The sequence below is a fragment of the Aegilops tauschii genome, chromosome 7, assembly GCF_002575655.3.
Source record: "Aegilops tauschii subsp. strangulata cultivar AL8/78 chromosome 7, Aet v6.0, whole genome shotgun sequence".
NCBI lineage: Eukaryota > Viridiplantae > Streptophyta > Magnoliopsida > Poales > Poaceae > Aegilops > Aegilops tauschii.
The window spans coordinates 51,106,377-51,126,228 of NC_053041.3; the positions used below are offsets into that span (position 1 = coordinate 51,106,377).

Consider the following 19,852-nt stretch of genomic DNA (forward strand, 5'->3'; position numbering starts at 1 on the left):
TGTTACTGTGTATTTATTCCCCTATGAGCATTACGAAGCACACGTGAATGACATAGTGGCAAGCTTGGTAATCTAATGTTAATTATGATGTGGCTCGTGGTTATATTTCTGACCAACGTTGTTTATAATCACATGTCACACTTCACTCAAAGTGGCAAATTTGTCAGCATGATGTGGCTCGTGGTTATATTTCTGACCAACGTTGTTTATAATCGCATGTCACACTTCACTCAAAATGGCAAGTTTGTCAGCATCATGTGGCTCGTGGTTATATTTCTGACCAACATCGTTTTATGATCATGTGTCGCGGCTCATGAAGTTCTTTTCCATCTTCTGCCTGACGGTGTTGTGGTTTAGAACTAAAATGATTATTATCAAGATTTTGGATATGTTTCCCATCTTCTAAATACAGTGATCATCAGGGAAACTGGAGCATATGAACATGAATCTTAAGGATAACTATTAGATCTTTGTTCATATGCATCAGGTATGTTGAGAAGAAATGTTTTTTTAATAATTAATGTTGAGACTGATTGATAATGTGTGTGAATGATCATCTTAGAGGCTTGTGTGATAATGAGTTCTAATGATGTATGGAACTCAACAGAGTTTCCTCAGTGAGTTTTTTTTATGCTTGTGCTATTATTATAACATGCTCTTGCGTTGACTAAGTTAAGAATGTCTGTATGACTTAACCGTAAGGTTTCGTCAAATAGGTGAAGTTAACACAAGGTATGTTGCCCCAAGAAATTCAATTATGAAATAAGAAGAGCGTCGGGACACTAATACCATAAAAATCATGGGGAGTAGGTATACTACCTTGAGAAGATTGAATATTTTTGGCGGGCCAAGAATTTTCTATCTCCTATTTATGACATAAAGAATCTTGGTCATGCCCTATACCTTGTTTGTATTGAGTTTCGCCAAGATATAGGTCCAAAAGGGGTATAAGTATTATCATGACGACATACATCGATAGAGTACGAAAGAAAACATTATGTGGTAGTACTCTTATCGCACCTGCTACTAAAGTCAAGGGCAATAAAGGTGGACATTTTAGTGTCCAAGGAAGCATTATGAACTGATCAGATAATGTCGGTTCCTTATACTTCAGCTGTCGGAAGCAATATGTGTATTCAAGTATGAACATGCCCTTGTTTGTGATCGGGATAATTGGCAAATATACAAGTAAGTCCAGAAATGGACCACTGGAAAAGCCGCCAAATGTCTTGCAGATATGCAAGACAATAAAGTTTACATGCCCACTGATAAGAAGTCTAATAACTTTGATATCCTAGGATATTCAGACATTGTTTCTGTGAGATGTGTGTATCTTAAAGTTTCCACGCTATGTTACATCCTCACTCTCGCACATGGAGCTATATCGTGGAAAAGCTCTATAATGACAGTGATGGGATTAGAAACAATGCACTTACTTATGTGGCATGTTAAGAGGCTATTGGGCAGGTTGTATGTCAAGAAAAAAAATTCCCGACATTATGGTGGTAGACAGCATTTTGTAACCACCTACTGCAATATGAACACGCAGTTTTCTATGCGAGTAACAACAAGTTAAATGGTTTTGCCAAAGCCATTGACATTATGTCTCTATTGTGAAAGATAGAGGCCAGGATCAAACATAAGATATTTTATTTATAAGCTTTTGCGGTTCCGCTTACTAAGGCTTACCATTTACCCTTCTATGATAAGGTTGCCGGCATGGGTTAAGAAAGCATTTTGATCCTTGAAATGAGGACCCTTATATAAACCAACTTCCATAAAGTATTATGTTATCCATTTCAAGATAGAATGATGTACTATAAGTATTGAGGTTCGATGACACTTCATTGGTCTTTCCAACACCTTACATTGGTATATTATTTCTATTAAGAGTGGGCTTATGGTGTTTGTTATCCTTACGATCAAGGGGGGGAATGTTGGAGTTGATCTCGTCTAACAAACGAGAGAAAGATATGGATACGTGGTAGACCACGTCCTCTCACGTAAGTGCCTGATCGGAGCACCCAAAACCAACTGGTTTAGGTCCCTGGTCCCATAGCGCCACACAAATATATAAAGAGGAGGTCGAAGTCTCGGTGAAGCGAGATAACATGCGTACAGGAAAGACCCAAGTACTCCTAACATCCGATCCTATACGGGCGCTGTAGGGATCAGAAGGCCAAAACCACCGTCGGCCACTTCCAAGGTGAGTGCCGGCGTCTTCTTCCACGACAATGGCGCCTCTGCTACCACTACATCAACCAATTCCACACCACAAGAAGGCCGTGGCCATCGCCATGCCGCCATGGACAATCTCAAGTCTGGTTAGTGCCACCCCTTATTTACATATATGATCAGGTGTTCTAATCAGGAGATCAAGATCCTATTACATTAACCCTAAAAGTATTTTCTAACAGGCGCCTCCCCGGCCATCCTGGTGGTGGACTTCTTCTGCAGTGTCACCGTGGATGTCGCCACGGAACTTGGCATCCCCGCCTACTGCTTCTTCATATGCTGCGCCGAGACTCTGGCCATTTTCTTGTACCTTCCGGTGCTGCACGCTCAGAGCACCGCCAGCTTTCGGGACATGGGCGCGGAGATCGTGCGCGTGCCGGGAATCCCCTCATTTCCGGCAATGCACTGCTTCAAGCCGCTCATGGATCGTCATGACGTGGCGTATAGAGCTTTCCTGAGGGTGTCCCCCTACCTCTGCCGCTCCCAGGGCATCATTGTCAACACCTTCCGCTCGCTAGAGCCCCGCCCCGCGGATGCCATTAGTGTCGGGCTCTGCACACCTCCCGGCCTCCCGACGCCTCCTGTCTACTGCATCGGGCCATTGATCAAGGCAGAGGAGGTGGGCGTGAAGCGCAGCCGAGAGTGCCTGGCATGGCTAGACACACACCCCAAGGCCAGCGTGGTGTTCCTGTGCTTCGGCAGCCGCAGCCTATTCAGCGCAAATCAGACCAGAGAGCTAGCCATTGGCCTGGAGGCGAGTGGCAAAAGGTTCTTGTGGGTTGTGCGGAGCCCCCGCAGGGACATCAACGACCCGGTGAAGAAGCTGGACAAGTTGCCGGAGCCGGACCTCGACGCTCTCCTCCCCGAGGGTTTCCTGGAGCGGACCAAGGGCACGGGTCTCGTCGTCAAGTCGTGGGCACCGCAGCGTGACGTGCTGGCACAGGACGCGGTGGGTGCCTTCGTGACGCACTGCGGGTGGAACTCCGTGCTAGAGACGGTCATGGCTGGCATGCCCATGCTGGCCTGGCCACTCTACGCGGAGCAACGGGTTAACAGAGTGTTCCTGGAGAAAGAGCTGGGTCTGGCCGTGGCGGTGGAAGGGTACGACAAGGAGGTGGTCCAGGCCGACGAAGTGGCGTCCAAGATGAGGTGGATGATGGAGTCTGACGGCGGGAGGGTGCTCCGAGAGCGGACCTTGGCGGCCATGCGGCTGGGCAAGGAGGCGCTGATCCCGGGCGGGGAGTCGGTCGTGACCTTGACACAACTGGTGGAGAGCTGGATGGCTTCACCTTCACAAGGGGGACAAGATCACGAGGTGGCCTCACTTGATTGCGCGCCTCTCATTTCTGTCCAAGAAGAAACGTCATAGTGATTTGATTTCTAACAGAGCAGTAGCTACCGAAGTCCCGCCCACCAACCATGTTGCGTGCAAATAGCCATGTCATTAAAGATGATTTGATGAACATAAATCAGTATGTTCATGACCATAAGCTGGATGTGAAAAGAAACAAATATTCAGATGATTTGATGAAGTGCTCTGCTCTCTGTTCTTCTGATGGCAATATTCAGAATGTAGCACTTTTTATATCAAAAGTTTGTGAAGGAAGTAGGTTTCTTTTTCTATGGATGTACGTCATGCTATGACAAGTAGCCTTGGAAATTTTGGTGCAAATATTATGACTGACTATGTGTACTGCGCACACACAAAAGGACAATTCAGTTTATAGGGCTAAGTCTCCACAACAACATGGTTCAGGACATCAGGGTCAGGGGGTATATTTTGTAGTTTAGAAGGCTCGGTTATAGCATATGATACTATGATGCGCATTTCTCCCATATACATGTGACTAATTAAAAGAAATTATTCTGTATAAATATGTTCACATGGCAGTGTAGTAAACATCAGGCCAAAGTAAAATATACACGAAACATGCTCACTTTCTGTAGGTCTCTGCTCGCAGAAAGCAAAAGTTCTTCAGAGATAATAGTAAATCAATAGAGCGAACGCAGAATCTTGACTACAAAGCATGTGGATGTATCTGCATATGCAGTGCACATCCACATTTCTCCACCAACAGTTCATCCGTAACACATGTGAAGCAAGCGTTGGTGCAGAAATCCTGTTGGTGCAGAAATCCTGTTGATGACAACCCGACAAACTGTGGCCAATGCCATATTTTGGAACAGAGGAATTTCACATGCATTCCTGTGGGATCTGGAAAAATAAAGGTCTCACATTTAAGCATGGCCAAGACACACTATATGCATGTAATAAAGAGGGAGAAATTGATGAAGAGACGAACAATGGGTGTTAAAATTATCATTTTTGCCTCATTTCTAGTAGAAGTGTGCATACATACCGGCATTTGGCCTTCAAGTGCTGAAGTTAAATTCCTCAAAATCTGCCCAATCCGAAGTCTTCGAAACAAAACCATGAGTTTGTGCACTTGATGTTAGCTGAAGGTACACCTGGGTGCACGGCAATGGCATTTCCTAAAGCAGACTCTGCAGCATTTTTGTCAGATTCCTCTGCGTGGCAGCCCCCAATATGTACAGCGACTTCCTCGAGACTTGCTAGTTGCTGGATGCCGACAGGTGGAGCACCCAGCTGCTCCCATCCATGTGCATTGAAATTTATCCCCAACCGTTGGAGCTTGGACATTGCCCCTGCCTCGAAGGTCAGGAATGATATATTGATACACGTGATGCTAAAACACTTGAGAACAGGGAATCCCATTCCAAAGATGATGACCCGTTTAGGAGTTCCGAAGATGTGCAATTTCAGGTGGATAAGTGAGTGCAGCCGTGCAAGGATTCTGACATCATCCTCCAGCACCTCTATAACCTCAATTTCAAGGTGGTGGAGGTTACGGAGCTCTCCGATCGAGTTGGGAACCCTTGGTAACTTGCACATCATATGGAGTCTCTGAAGAAGGCAGCACGAAGAAGATTCGGGGCTGCAAAGTTTTTCAAGGGCATAGCTCAAAGCATCCATACGTATTTTACGTACATCTGCCACACTGTTAAATTTGGTATAGTTAATACTAAGATCCCTCAAATTGGTCAAACCCCCAAGATCTCTGATGCTGTCTATTGAGTTCCATGACAAATCAAAGTATCTCAGTGTACGTATCCTTGTCAAGTTTCCAATCCCTTCGGGAAAACGCCTCCCATAAGGAATAGTCAAATGCAATAACCGGCTTAAATGAACAACATCTGGTGGAAGTGTAACTCGAACAAGGTAGTTTGTCAAAGCTCCTAATTCCAATGTCTCCAATTGTTGTAATCCCCGAATTTTATCTGGTAGCACTAATAAAGTAGCAAAAACTTTTAGATAACGCAATTGGAACAAATGGCAAATTCCAGTGAGGTCAAGTAGCACGGGTCCATGGTTTGCTCTTGCAAACTCAAGAGTTAACACCCGGAGGTGCTTGAACTGTGATAAAGAAGGTTTGTATGCTGAGGTACCAAATCTTGCTAGAATTCTTACTTGTGAGAGATGGATGGTTCCCAAGACCGTGTCATCTATTACACCATCCAAATTGAGTGAGAGTCGACGGACCCTGTCATGCAATCCAGCCATATCATGTAAATCGTCTATTGTGGTGATAAAGTTCTCTTCTCTGCACTTGTGTATAATAAGATCAAACATCATATCATGTATTCTACAAGACAACACCTCTTCACCAGAATTTGTATCTACGGGTTGAACAATGTTGTGGTTGACAAGCTCATTAAAATAGCCCTTTGCAACATCCTCCGGATCTCGCCCGTGGGCTTTACTTATAAAATCTTGGGCTACCCATTGCCTAACCAAATCACTCTTCTCTATTGTGTAATCCTCCGGATATATACCCATATATTCAGTTTCGGAGGGTGCTTGTTGGCGACCGGTGGGAAGCTTGGCTTCATTTGGTGAGTAGACTGATGGAGGTTCAGCTAACTCATCAGCCCAATCAGTTGTGTTGGAAACTTACTAGGTCTGGAGAGTTTACAGTCAAATCGATGTATATCGATGTCATTAACTCTAGAAGTATTCCTAGTTCCAAACATGTTTGGAAATTCAAAGTTCCTTTGAAGATTAAAGTGTTTATGTGGTTTGTGCATAAACAAGTAATTTTAACAAAGGACAATTTGGTTAACCGCAACTGGACAGGATCTACTAGGTGTAGTTTTTGTGATCGGGATGAGACTATCAAGCACCTCTTCTTTGATTGCCCGTTGGCGAGAGTTTTGTGGCGCACCGTGCAAATTGCCTTTAACATTACTCCTCCGAATTCGTTCAGTACGTTATTTGGAACGTGGCTTGCTGGGATAGAGTCAGAAATAGCTAGACACATTCGAGTAGGAGTATGTGCGTTGTTATGGGCAATTTGGAACTGCCGAAATGATTTGGTTTTTAACAGAACAACAACTATTCATTTTTTGTAGGTTTTATTCCGGGCTACCGCGCAGATCCGTACGTGGTCCTTACTCACTCCGACGGAGGCCAGGGAGCGTTTGGTTACTGGATCTGTCCGGTGGGAGATGGTAGCGCGGGATATCTTCAACCGGTTTGGATGGCGGTCATGTAATAGGATAGGCGATTAGTTTACCTATCTTTTGTTGTGCCAGCCGGTTGTGGCTTTTGGGCCTTCAGTTCTTGGCGTTGTGGCTCTGTGTGAGCTTGCCATTTTTACTTTTTTGCAAGACATTAAGATCTTGTTGAACCTTTTTTATCTATAAATGTGGCCGTATGCATCGTTCTGATGCAGAGGCCGGGGAGTCCCCCCTTTTCGGAAAAAAAACCCATATATAGCATGCATGGCTTCAAATAATGAGGAAGGTTTTTGTAGCTAAGGCTTAGTATTTGTCTCATTCCTTCCAAGGTGGGATGCCCTTCCAAGTTGGAGCCCAGAGAATTCAGTACATGCTCCCACTGCTCCTTCAGTTTGCTTCGTTGACTAGCCAAAAGGTTAGATATAGTAATAATTGCGAGTGGCAAGCCGCCGCATCTTTTTAAAATTTTATCTGAAACTTCTTCCAGAAAGGAGGACAAACATCTTCTGAACCAAATATTCTCTTGAAAAATAACTGTCTTGACTCTTGTTTGCTTAGTGGCTTCATCCTATAAACATACTCAGAGTGATTGGAGCAGCACAACATGCCAACAATATCAATTCTTGTGGTTGTTATTACTCTGCTACCTTTCATGGTTTCTGGAAGAGCGCATCTTATAATGTTCCATGTGATTTCATCCCATATGTCATCGATAACAATAAAGTATCTGCCAAACAATTCCATACGAAAGTATAATGAGTGTCATGCAAAGGTAAATATATATTATTCCTCAAAAAAAATTACGATATTTATGAAAGCGTCCACTAGTTCTTGAAATTAATTTTGAAAGGCCAAACGTCAAAAAGATTAAGAAACTTTGAATGTTCATGTGTGTTTCGGATAAATCCGCATAAGACTATGCACGTTAGTTCAGCCTTCGTGATGTCAGAAGAGCCCATGAGTACCTAGCTAAAATAAAACAAAGGATAGACCATCTAAATCGTTAACACTGAAGAACCTATGTAAGTTGATAACATTGAATTTTATGCCTAGCTGCCTTGGAAGTACCCATGTAAGTTGTTAACACTGAATTAGAAAAACCGAGGTGTTTATTTGAGAAACTACTAATATTTATTCTGCTCCCGAGCTCAAATGCTCTCTCATGAACAGTAAAATAAAATAAAAGTAAAAAAGTTCAAAATTCTGAATATTTTTTGTGCTAAACTTTGACAAATGTTTCGCATGCATACAAAATTCAGCACGAAATGACATTTGTGGAAGTCGTGGCGAAAAAAACAAATCAGCAGTCCAAAATATTTTCAAAACTAGCATTTTTTGAGCATCGATTTTTTATTTTTTGCCATGACTTCCACGAATGTCATTTCGTGATGAAATTTTGCAAGCATATAAAACATTTGCCAAAGTTTACCACAAAATAAAAATCAGAATTTTTGAATTTTTTACTAATTTTTTGATTTTACTGTTCCTGAGGGAGCATTTGAGGTCGGGAGGAGATACTCCACGTCCAATTTGCAAACTGTTTCTTGTTTAGTTTTGTCTGGCCTCTAGTGAAAACAAAGTTTCCAAAAATCAACTAATTGAAGTGAAAACAAAGTTCATCTGGCCTCTTCAAGGAACTTTGATGGCTTAATTTGTTGCATTAATGAAATGACCATCCCAATTGATCTTAAGCAGGGATTATGTAAGCTAAGAACAGCACCGGCCTGCAGGAATTTCGGCAACAGCATACTACCTAGCTAAAATTTTCAGTAAAAAGGAATTAATAGAAAATACACCAGACATGATAAATTACTCTGGAGTGGGGTCATCTTCAAATAGGCGTACCTCTTGTTCTTAAGACATTGTTGGAGTGTCCTAATCAATTTATCCTCATCCCATATTTCCTTGTTGGTATCCTTCCAGGCATAACCAACTTGAAAAAGTATATGTCTCAAAATTTTCCTTATATTTGGCATCTGGGATACAGAGATAAAAGCTCGAGACTCGAACTGGGTCTCTAGTTGGCGATATATCTGATTTGCAAGTGTAGTCTTACCAAGACCTCCAAATCCCACAATTGATAGCACCTTCAGCTGGCCTGCAGACACACTTTTTTCATCCATCATCAACTGAATTAGTTCCCCCTTTGGCCCCTCGATACCAACAAGGGCCGCCGCCTCTGCATAGAGTGCTAGAAGGCAAAGATCTATTGTTTTGTTCGTTGGCTTCGAGACAGCGTCATCAAGCTTGTACCTCGTGCGTCGCTCGCTTGCCTCCACAACACGTCTCTTGAGGCCTTGAAACTCGTATATGGTCTCATCATGATGACCAAACGAAAATTTTGAACTGAAGTGACTCAACAAATTCACGCACTTATCAATGAATCCCCTAAAGCCATGCTGAGGGGTGTTGTTGGATTCATGTTCAGAATGAAGCAAGAAATCATAGACGTTATCCTCAATATCGTAGGACAGCTCACGCACCTCATCGACCCAGCACTTGGTTTGTTCGTCGGGCTCCTCTTCCGTGTCTGACATTTTCTTGAGGAAGACGTGCATGCTCCCGAGCTCAGCTTTAAGAAACATGATATTGTCCTCGGTTTCTTTGAACATCTTGTACTCGCCATGGAGCAAATTGCCAAGCTCCCTAATCACAGAGCCCATAGCGGCCTCTGCCACCGCATACATGGTCTTCTCTTTCGTGTGCTAGCAGGTGCTCAAGTTGTGTATGAGCTCAAGTTCTTTGGGATGGAGGCTACTACTCGGTATATTTCGGGAGATGCACAAGAAAGGAAATGAAGAGATAATCATAAGGCAGACTTAATGGTTGGCTGCTTTTAAGGGAGCAACCCCTCTTTTTGAGCATTGTTGGATGATAAAAAATAATTCCAATGCTCGATTGTTTTCCTTACTTTTATGCAGCATGGGTAGATAGTGAAGATTATTTCAGCCTAGCTGGTCTATGTTATGACAGCAACAGGTGACATCTGCCCATGCTGACAACTATAAGATTAATTTTCTGATAAGACCAAGGACAACATCATCGTTTCGAACGAAACATATGCATCCACCAAGATTTCCTAAACTGAGAAAGGTTTGTCTCCATACCGTTTTGTGTTTGTTCAAGTTGCCAAAATACCGTCGAGGCCGGTGATCCTTTACCCAAAATAATACTATGAGCTAACAGCTGCTGACAGGGAGAGAAACGCACAACACCCCGCGGGGATTGTAGTTCAATTGGTCAGAGCACCGCCCTGTCAAGGCGGAAGTTGCGGGTTCGAGCCCCGTCAGTCCCGAACTAGGGTTCTAGTTGTCCTTGACTGACTGTTCACACTAAGAGCATCAGCTGACACGCCAAAGAAATAGGCATGAGTAGCTAGTGTCTAATCAGAAGGTGACACAGGGTGTTAAACAATCGAGCATATTGTTGCTTCGCATGGGGAAAAAAAGAGCATATCCGTTCTTAGAAAATTAGATCTCAAAACAAATCAATCTGTTCTGAAGTTCTCAAGGTATGCACACTACATATGGACTGAAATTCAGTAAAAAGGAAAGAAACTTCCCCGAGCGGTATAGGCTCCAGCGACTCGGGCGGCGACCCAAGACGTGGCTCCAGCGTCAACGCCGCTCTCCATTTGCCCTGCCTCCGAAATACTACACGACGGCGGGAGGTGTGGACGGTATGTGCGCGCTTGAGCTCGTCTGTACTATTAGCGCATTTCCAACAGAGGCGCAAAAATATCAAGCGCTAAAATAGTTTTACAACGATACATTAGTATTTTTAGCACACCGCGATCAACATTGGTTTTTCATATGCCAAATTATGAAGCGTCTTGGGTGTCAAAAAAGACGGTTTTTAGCGCGCGGAGCAGCTTTTGGTCGCCTGTTGAAAATGCTCTCCAACAGGAGCGTGATCTTAGTAGCGCTGGAAAAATCGCTTTTTTTGCGCGCGCTTCAGCAGACGTGCAAAATACGCGCGCTATAATTGGTTCAGTGCGCGGAGCAAAACGGCATAGTGCGCCGCTTATTTCGTGCGCCCGCTCCCGCACGCTGGACAGCAACGACTCGCGCGCGACTTCCACCAACAGCCTGATCCAGGCGCTAGCGCCGCCGCCCGCACCTTCCCCATTTGCTCCGGCGACCCGTCGGCGCTTCCCCTGCCTATCCCCGCGCGTCTCCGCTGCTTCCTCCACCTCCTCTCGTCGCCACTGCCCGTCAATCGCGCCATTCCTCCGACGAACAGCGCCCGGCCGCCCACTGCCGCTCGACGCCCACAAGGTGTTTGACAAAACGCTTGCAACATATGTATTGCTTCCAACTTCATATTTTGTAGATGAATTTGATGCATGTTGTTTGTAGTTTTACAGACTAATTTAAATTCAATATTGTAGATGAGTTCATCATATGATTCTTCCGACGAAGAACTTGATATTCAAGAGGAGGAGGACCTTGCAATGATCCTAGCTATGCACGTCAATAAAAGCCGAAGCACGGTGTTTCGGTTATGGGTCGTCAGAAAATTTGGAGGGACAAGATCGATGTCGACAATAGATTGATGAAGCACTATTTTGTGGAGAATCCCACATACCCCGATTCGTATTTTTGGCGCCGTTTTAGGATGAGCATCGAGTTGTTCAAACGCATTGTAGGAAACTGGCGAGTCATGATCGGCTTTTTTAGCAAAGGAGGAATGCCGCCGGAGAACTCAGGCATAGCACCTTTCAAAAGGTGACAGTCGCTTTGCGTATGTTGGTACGGTATTCTAGCTGATCTAGTTGATGACCACTTGGCATGGGTGAGAGTCAAGCCATTATGTGTGTCAAGCGCTTCGCAGTCGGAATTGTGCAAGTGTTTGGTCTGGAGTATTTGAGAGCTCCCAATGCTGAAGACACCGCAAGGCTTTTGAAGATGAACGACAAAGCTCGCAGGTTCCCAGGTATGCTTGGCTCAATAGATTGCATGCATTGGAGTTTGAAAGAACTATCCCAGGGCATGGCATGGACAGTTCCACGGCTAGAAAAAGGGTTCCACTATAATCCTTGAAGCAGTGGCCGATCAAGAGACTTGAATTTGCCATGCTTTTTTGGAACGCCTGGATCTTTGAATGACATCAACGTTCTTAATCGATCATCACTCATGAATAAGATTGCAAATGGTGAAACTACACCGGTGGAATTTGTAGCAAATGGCCATACATACAACTATGGCTACTATCTTGCGGATGGCATCTACCCAAAGTGGCAAACATTTGTGAAGCCGTTGAAAAAACCGGAAGATAAGAAAATCTTGATTTCCACAATGCTCAGGCGGCGGCTAGGAAAGATGTGGAGAGAGCTTTTGGGATTTTGCAAGCCCAATTTGCTATTGTGAGAGGACCGGCTAGATTTTGAAATCAAAAGATCCTTTGGTACATCATGAACGCTTGTGTGATCATGCATAACATGGACATCAAGAATGAGTGTGGGCAAAATTTAGACTATTTTTAGTATGAGCTCTTGGGACGCCCCATGCAAGTTCGGCAGAGGGCTGCAAGGGTGGCCTGATTTGTTGCCTTCTATCATGACATTCAACTTGCTGAAACACATGATGATCTTCAAAAGCATCTAATCAAGGAGTGGTTGGCATGGAATGGACGACAAAACTAGTGATGTGGTATGTTTGATGTTGTATTGTTGAACTATTTGTTATTGAAAAATAAACTATTTGTTTGAGTTGTAATAAATTGAATTATTTATTGTTGATTTATTTTTTATGTGTTTGATCTTCTTGGTTCTATTTTGAGAGTCAAATGTTGTTTGTGCTGGACGTGAGCGTTGTATATTTACCGCGTCTGCTGGAGCTGCCCGCGCGGCGCCATCTTTTGTAGCGGCCGCTGGAGCCAGTGCTCTGCCGCGCGCAAAAAAATGTTATTTCGACGCTGTAAAAGTTATTTTAGCGCGCCGCATGTTGCACGCCTGTTGAAGATGCTCGTAGTAGCTCAAAAGAAGTTCAGTCTCAGTCAATTTTCCCTCTTGACAAATCAAAGAGACATGCCCTAGCCGACTGCAGCCGGAATCGACCATTTTAACATTGTCAGATAATTTTAGCACAAAATAAGCTCTCTTAAATTTTATTTCACGCTCTGATTTTTTTAGCAATGCCATAAGCCGTGGGGTTTCTGCTACACAGCGCAACGTAGGCAAGGTCGACGTGCTGCTTGACCACGGCTAGCCAAGCGTCCTACATGGTAGCGCAGAAACGCCATGGCCCCTGACGTTTCTAGTCCAATTGCCCTCCTTGGGCGGTGTGGCGGAGCTGCGACATGAATGCATACTCACCGGACTGATGGGTTTCGACGTGTGTCCATGTGGGTTCCGCCCGTTAGTCCGACCTAGCAGACGCGCCTACGCACATCCCGGCCTCCCCATATCGGCCTTAGATATGGGACGGATATGGGGGTGCCGGTCAAACCGGACGTATAGTGTCGGTTTGAGCCGCCCGGCTGGGTTGCAATTTTGCGATAGATCACTAATCGGACTGTCCGTCCAAGCGTTTGAGGAGCCCGAGTGTAGATGCTATAATCTTTATTTAGTTCGGTTGTGTTATTGTGATTTGTCAATTTAGCACGATCGATGATGAATATAGACCGGAAGTTTCCAGAGAAAAAGGTGAGTCGCCATCACAACCGTAAGAAAATATATGCCTATACCTATTAATAAAAGGATTAGTTCTTCAGCCTGTTCATCCTAAAACTACCCCTGAAATTGTTATAAAATACCCACTATGTCATCCATAAGTGAAGAAAACGATTTGATTTTGGGATTGCTTAATCTCAGTCGGGAAGTCTCAATCGACATGCCAAGCCGTTGGATCGATAGTGCATTAAGATTCACGAAAGCTGCTTTGTCCTGTGTCGTATCGATGTGCAACCAGCTCATTCCTTTTCTCGATTTCTTTTCATGCGTTGGGCAGGGAGACGCGATGGGCCGGGCGTGGGAAGGGACCTTTTTCTTTGTCTGTTGGGCCTTTTGCACGTGTGCCTGACCATATTTTGTCTTTTCCATTTGGTCGCTCATAGGCTTTCCATTTTTGTTATTATTCACTCAAAGATCAGACGGGACATTCTTACTAAATTTTTAACATTTATTGGGTATTCTTAGTACTTCTGATTGACAAGGCAAGGTAAAAAATACAAGGACATCATCATATTTTTTTGTCCTTTTTAGGTTCATGCCATGAAAGCAACATTATTAGTCGAGACCGTCCCCTCGACACTGCCAAGGTAACATTTTCTCAATTTAGGTCTCTCACATGCTCACGGTAGTAGCACGTCCACCCTCGATTCGTAACTACATACATCAGTGTGTTATATTCTTCATATTTTTTTTCTATTTTTATGCGACGCTCACGACGCTAGTTAGACATCTTCAATTGCATGTCTTCAAAGCGATTTACAACTTAGTGTTTGTTTTTGTGGTGGGGTGAGGAGGGGGAGTTGCATGTCTGTCAGTATGCATGCAATTGCAATTGTCGCCTCTAACTATGCCTTCAGCACGACTACAACTCAGTGATCTTTTGTGGGGGAAGGAGCCAATTGCAAGACTGCCACTAGGAAATCAACTACAGATGTCACTTCCAACCGCAATTGCATGTCTTCAATGTGAATGCAACTATCAGGGGAGGTGGTAGTTGCATGTCTGCCATTGTGCATGCAACCCTCGACTATAACTGCACGTCTTCAACATGACTGCAATTCTGTGGTATTTTTTGTCGAGGTGGGGTAGCAGTTGCATGTCTGCCGCTAGGCATGCAACTGCAAGTGTCGGTCCTGACTGCAATTGCATGCCTTCAATATGACTGCAACTCGGTGATGTTTTGTCGGAGAAGGAACCCATTGCAAGGTTGTCACTAGGCACGCAACTGCAAGTGTCGGTCCCGACTGCAATTGCATGTCTTCAATGCGACTGCAACTCGATAATGTTTTGTTGGGGGAAGGATCCAATTGCAAGGCTGCCACTAAGCACGCAACTGCAAGTATCACCCCCGGGTGCAAATGCATGCCTTCAATGCAAACTGCAACTATGTGGTGGTGGGGGAGGAAACAGTTGCATGTCTGCCATTAGGGACGCAACTGCAAGTGTCTTCCTCGACTGCAACTGCACGTCTTCAACATGACTGCAACTCCGTGTTGTTTTGTCGAGGAGGGGATGTAGTTGCATGTCTGCCTCTAGGCACGCAATTGCAAGTCTCTGCCCCGACTGCAATTGCATGGCTTCAACGTGACTACAACTCAATGATGTTTTGTCAAGGAAGGGGCAATTGCATTCCTGCCACTAGGCACGCAAACGATGTGCACTTCTCCTCGACAACGCGCAATTGCATTCCCGCCATTTATTTGTAATTTAGTATTTTTTTTCTTAAAATATTGCCATACGCTTGCACATATTTTTCCTTGCATGTAGTTGCATGCATGTTCATCGATCATGTGCAATTAGATGTTCGTCATCCTTGTGTAACTGAACTTTTTCCCTTAAAATATTTATTTTCCCCACATATCACCTACAACTAGTGATGTGCACTAAAGTAGAAGTAGATGGTCCGAAAACTAGTTATATGCAATTTAACTCTTGTTTCAAATTTTTTTTTTTGTCGATCAAAGAGTGAGCTTTAATTTTTCTACTACACGTTTCCCACTTTTTAGCATTTTTTACCACATGTACCAGGAAGCTCATTCAATTAAACCAGTGTTCCGCCGATGTGTGTTGTCGTGGTGGATCTAGAATTAGGTGAGACTACTTAATGTAATTCCAACTCAAAAAAAATCCAGTGCTTTCTTTTTGTTTCTTTTTTTATAAATGTTATGTGCTCAAAGTAATACACTATATTATATTCATGTGTTACATGTTATGTTTCATGGGACACATTATAGTGCACATCTGCTCTCTTTTTTGTCGAGGAGAAGTGCACATCGGGCGTTGACACAAACATTGACAATCCCAACTACAAGCAACATAAAAGGGAACGAAAGATGGGATATAAAGGAGGCTGACCACGTACATACAAGCAAAAACAAAGCAGCCCATCGCGGACAAAAACAAGAGACGAGGCAAAATCTGAGTAGGAAGAAGCCCGGCCCAAAAGAACCAGATAGGCCTACGCTACACATGGCATTTCCTATTTGGCGTTGCAGGCGCCCATTACACTGCAATTTGCAAATGGGCGCCTGCAGCAGTCCACACTAGGCCGGCCCACTTTTTTTCTTCTTGTTCTTCTTTGTTTTCTAAGCTCGGTTTGATACGCAAACACTTTGCACGTGAGGAGAATCGAAGTCGGGACCTCAAGTGTAGAACTATGCGCCAACAATAACCGCGCCAACATGCCCGAAGCGAAAACCTCTTTTGCCAACTTTTATTATATATTTTTTCCTTTTTCCTTTTTCGTTATTCTTTTTTCTGTTTCTGCTTTTCTTCTTCTTCCTGGTTTGATGATTTCTTTCAAATTCATGAAATTTTCTTACAATGGGTAAACTTTTTTTCTCAAAATTGATTATTATTTTTATTCAATTCAATGAACTTTTTTTCAAATTCGATGAACTTTTTTCAAATTTGTTGATTTTTTTAAAAATCCATGAACTCTTTTCAATTTTGATGAACTTTTTTGAAATTGGATGATTTTTATTAAAAATGGATGAATTTTTTTCAAATTTGATGAACTTTTTCAAAATCGATGAACTTTTTCAAATTCATTGATTTTTTTTGAAAATCCATGAAACTTTTCAATTTTGATGAACTTTTCTGAAATTGGACGAACTTTTTAAAAAAAGGATGAACTTTTGTTCAAATTTGATGAACTTTTTCAAATTCGATGAACTTTTTTCGTATTCAATGAACTTTTTTTCTAAATCGATGAACTTATCAAAAAATTGATGAACTATTTTTAAAATTGGTAAGCTTTTTTTGAAATGTGATGAACTCTTTTTCATAAAATAAACAATTTTCTAAATTGTTTTTCAGATAATTCAAAAATCTAATAAATAGTGCGGATACAATGGTTCTTTAACATTTCGCATTCCTAAAATCACAAGCGCTTAGTGGCTCTGGTGGTTAACAAAGCACTCCGTTGGTTGTCCTGGCATGGCGTGGGTTCGGATTCCAGGTACCCGCACCTTTTCTGTGTGAGTTTTTCGCGAGACCTTTTTTACTATGTTGTGTGTTATGTCGTGGGCCGCCCCATGAGGTGACGACAGGAGCTCCCACTACACATGGCTGGCGTCAGCGACTGAGACTTTGCGAAGTCTCGGTCGACTGATTTCTAGACAGACCCTTTAATTTTTCCTTGAAAAGTCGCCATCGTGTTCGATTCTTTTATATAGATGGTGCCCAAAATATCATAGCCGCACAAGCACCGTAGTGGCTTAAGCCTAAGTCTTCCACCATGGATTTGCCCTTTTTTCCTCCCTTTTCTCACGCACCTCCTCCTCCTCGTACGTGTTCATGGGTTGACCCATGTGCGGGCGTGCCGCCCCCTGGTTTTTTGGGTTTTTTTGCCTTTTCTTCTCTTATTTCAGTTTTTTATTATTTTTTCCTTCGTTAAATCTATTCGGGATTTTCAAATTTCAAAAGGTTGCGAGTTTTGAATTTATTTTTGAGAAATCATAAAATGTTCATGAATTCAAAAAATATTCGGGAAATCATAAAATGTTCTTGGATTGCAAAAATGTTCAGCGAGGGTGGGAAGAAAAATAAGTGGCCACATGATGGGCCACCACCGTGGTAAAATATAGTACGCTCATATGTTAGGGTATTGAGTCATACTTATTTAGCTAGAGCATAGTACTTTTTTTGCCTCTCGTTACAAGCATGAACATGTTTGAGGTGATTCCAGTTGACAAACGCTCGACCACACAAAAATTTCGGTCAACCCGACACTAGAAATTTACAAGTACATGTAAAAAAACACGAGTTTTTTTTACAACAGAAAAGGGAAAAGCTACAAGCATTGGCGAAGGGCACCGGAAACCACGTCTCGGCCTCCCAGAAAACCTCGTCGCCTCGTTATCCTCTCCTGCGCAACTCAGATCGACCTGGATTCGGATTCCTTGGCCGCCGTTGCCTAGGGTTTGGATCCCCCTCAGCAACTGCCACCGTCGACGTCTCCGAGGCCGCCTCCAACACCCCCACCCCCGCCACGGCTCCGAGGTACTTTTCCAGATCGGAATAGATAAATCCCGAACGTTCGATTTTTAAGCATCCTAATCCGAACTCTTTTCATGGCAACTTTAGTCAAGGCATTGTTGACAAACATGGCAATTTTCTGACAAAAAATCGAACTGGAACAAAGTTGCCATGTGTTAACAACTAAAGTTGCCACCTCGCAGCAACTAAAGTTGCCATCAAAAAATGTTCGGGGTCGCATGCTTAAATTCCGAACGTTCGGGACTTATTGAGGTCCTTTCCAGATATATGAAGCCCTTTTTTCGGTGTGCTCAAAGAATAAGCAGAAGCTAGCAGTAAAGATATCCTTACGCGGGTGTAATCACGGTTCCCTTTTCACTTCTTGTGGTGGGCTCTTATATATTAGTTGAGCTGTGTGTTTACGATCCTATATATTTCGTCCCCATGGACAACTAAGTGGAGGCGACCATCAGCACTGCAGGGAATGCTGTCGAGATGAGTTTGGATGAGAGGTTTGTGACGATGAGGAGCATCGGGTTGGGGAGCATCGACGAGGAAGAGGAGCTTAGGGTGCTACTGGAGAAGAAGGTCGCTCCTATCTGCTACGTTTGGTGCGATCCCTCACCGTCAGTACACATTTCCCAGGGGATCATGATGGTGCTCAATGTCAATAAAATGGTCAAAGCTGGCTGCAGGGTTAAAATCTTGATGGCGGATTGGTTTGCTCATATACACAACAGATTCGGTGGTGATTTGAATGATATTCGGACCATTGGATGTTACATGATTGAGGTATGGAAAGCAGCAGGCTTGGAGCTTAACGGGGTGGAGTTCGTGTGGTTGTCGGATGAAATAAATCGCCGTCCGCATGAATACTGGACGCTTGTGATGGATGTTGCCAGAAATAACACTTTGGGGAGGATGATAAGGTGCTGGGACAAGACCTTTGAATATGCACTCACGGTGTATGGAATGCCTGCTGACCCGTATGACCGGCCTGATGTGGTGGCTACAATGATCTTTGAACCTTGCATGCAGTGTGCTGCTGTATTACTCCCCAAGGCAGACATATGGCTGCTGTCCATGGATCATGACGAGGATCTTGAGGAGGTTCGCGAGCTAACTAGAGAGTACTGCAAAGACATGAAGGGTGGAAACAGACCTATTATTCTGTCACATAACAAGCTCCCCAATTTAATACAGGACGATGAATTTGGTAATATAGGAGATCCAGCTTGGGCCATCTTCATGGAAGACGGGGAGCAAAGTTTGAGTGTGAAAGTAAGGAAAGCTTTCTGTCCTGGAAAAGTTGCACAAGGCAACCCATGTCTGGAGTACATTAGACATATTGTGTTTCCATGGTTTGGACACTGTGAGGTGCCCGGGAAAGAAGAGAAGAGTGGTGGTAGCAGGACGTTTCACAAGGTGGAAGAGCTCATCTCTGATTTTGAAAGTGGTGCTCTGCATTCTGCTGAGGTGAAGCGGGCTCTTGAAGAAGCACTAAAGAAGATTATGAAGACTTTAGGTGCCCACTTTGCCGGCAACAGTAAAGCAAAACATCTTGCGAAAGCTATGTGTGAGTACATGATATAAAGCCTTCAGGGATCATGTCTCCTTTTACTTATACCTTTGGTTGGGGATCACAATATGTCAGTAGTACTTCACTAATTTTGTAAGCTATTTACTATGGGTGTAGAATAAGCTATTCTATACTCATAATATATACTTGTTGTGCGGAGGCGCGGCACGCCCTTGTGACAAAACCCGTGGCTAATTGAGTTCTGGCTTGATGCGTTATTGTTCAGATTGTGGAATTCTTTGGCATACAGAGGGGGGTGAATGAAAAAGCATAAACAAATTGTTAGAACTTACTGTATTTAGGTAGCACAAAGAGCGTATAACTGAATAAATTAGCTTAGAGACATT

General features: G+C 43.5%; 2 protein-coding genes, 1 non-coding gene and 1 pseudogene across 3 annotated transcripts; 3 read left to right on the forward strand and 1 right to left on the reverse strand.

Moving 5' to 3' along the window:
* The first annotated feature begins 2,305 nt into the window (after positions 1-2,305).
* LOC141027657 (UDP-glycosyltransferase 88F3-like) lies at positions 2,306-4,379 on the forward strand. Its single transcript, XM_073504807.1, has 3 exons — positions 2,306-2,324; positions 2,418-3,232; positions 4,287-4,379. Exons 1-3 carry the CDS (start codon positions 2,306-2,308, stop codon positions 4,377-4,379), a joined length of 927 nt encoding a protein of 308 aa, XP_073360908.1.
* A 251-nt stretch (positions 4,380-4,630) lies between these two features.
* LOC109758956 (disease resistance protein RGA5-like) lies at positions 4,631-9,461 on the reverse strand. Its single transcript, XM_073504806.1, has 3 exons — positions 8,620-9,461; positions 7,422-7,501; positions 4,631-5,544 (listed from the first exon to the last, which is right to left on the reverse strand). Exons 1-3 carry the CDS (start codon positions 9,459-9,461, stop codon positions 4,631-4,633), a joined length of 1,836 nt encoding a protein of 611 aa, XP_073360907.1.
* Positions 9,462-9,995: 534 nt separating this feature from the next.
* On the forward strand, positions 9,996-10,069 carry TRNAD-GUC (transfer RNA aspartic acid (anticodon GUC)). The gene has a single exon. It is a non-coding gene; the product is annotated as a tRNA-Asp (tRNA).
* Positions 10,070-18,370: 8,301 nt separating this feature from the next.
* LOC109758955 (tyrosine--tRNA ligase 1, cytoplasmic-like) lies at positions 18,371-19,852 on the forward strand (annotated as a pseudogene).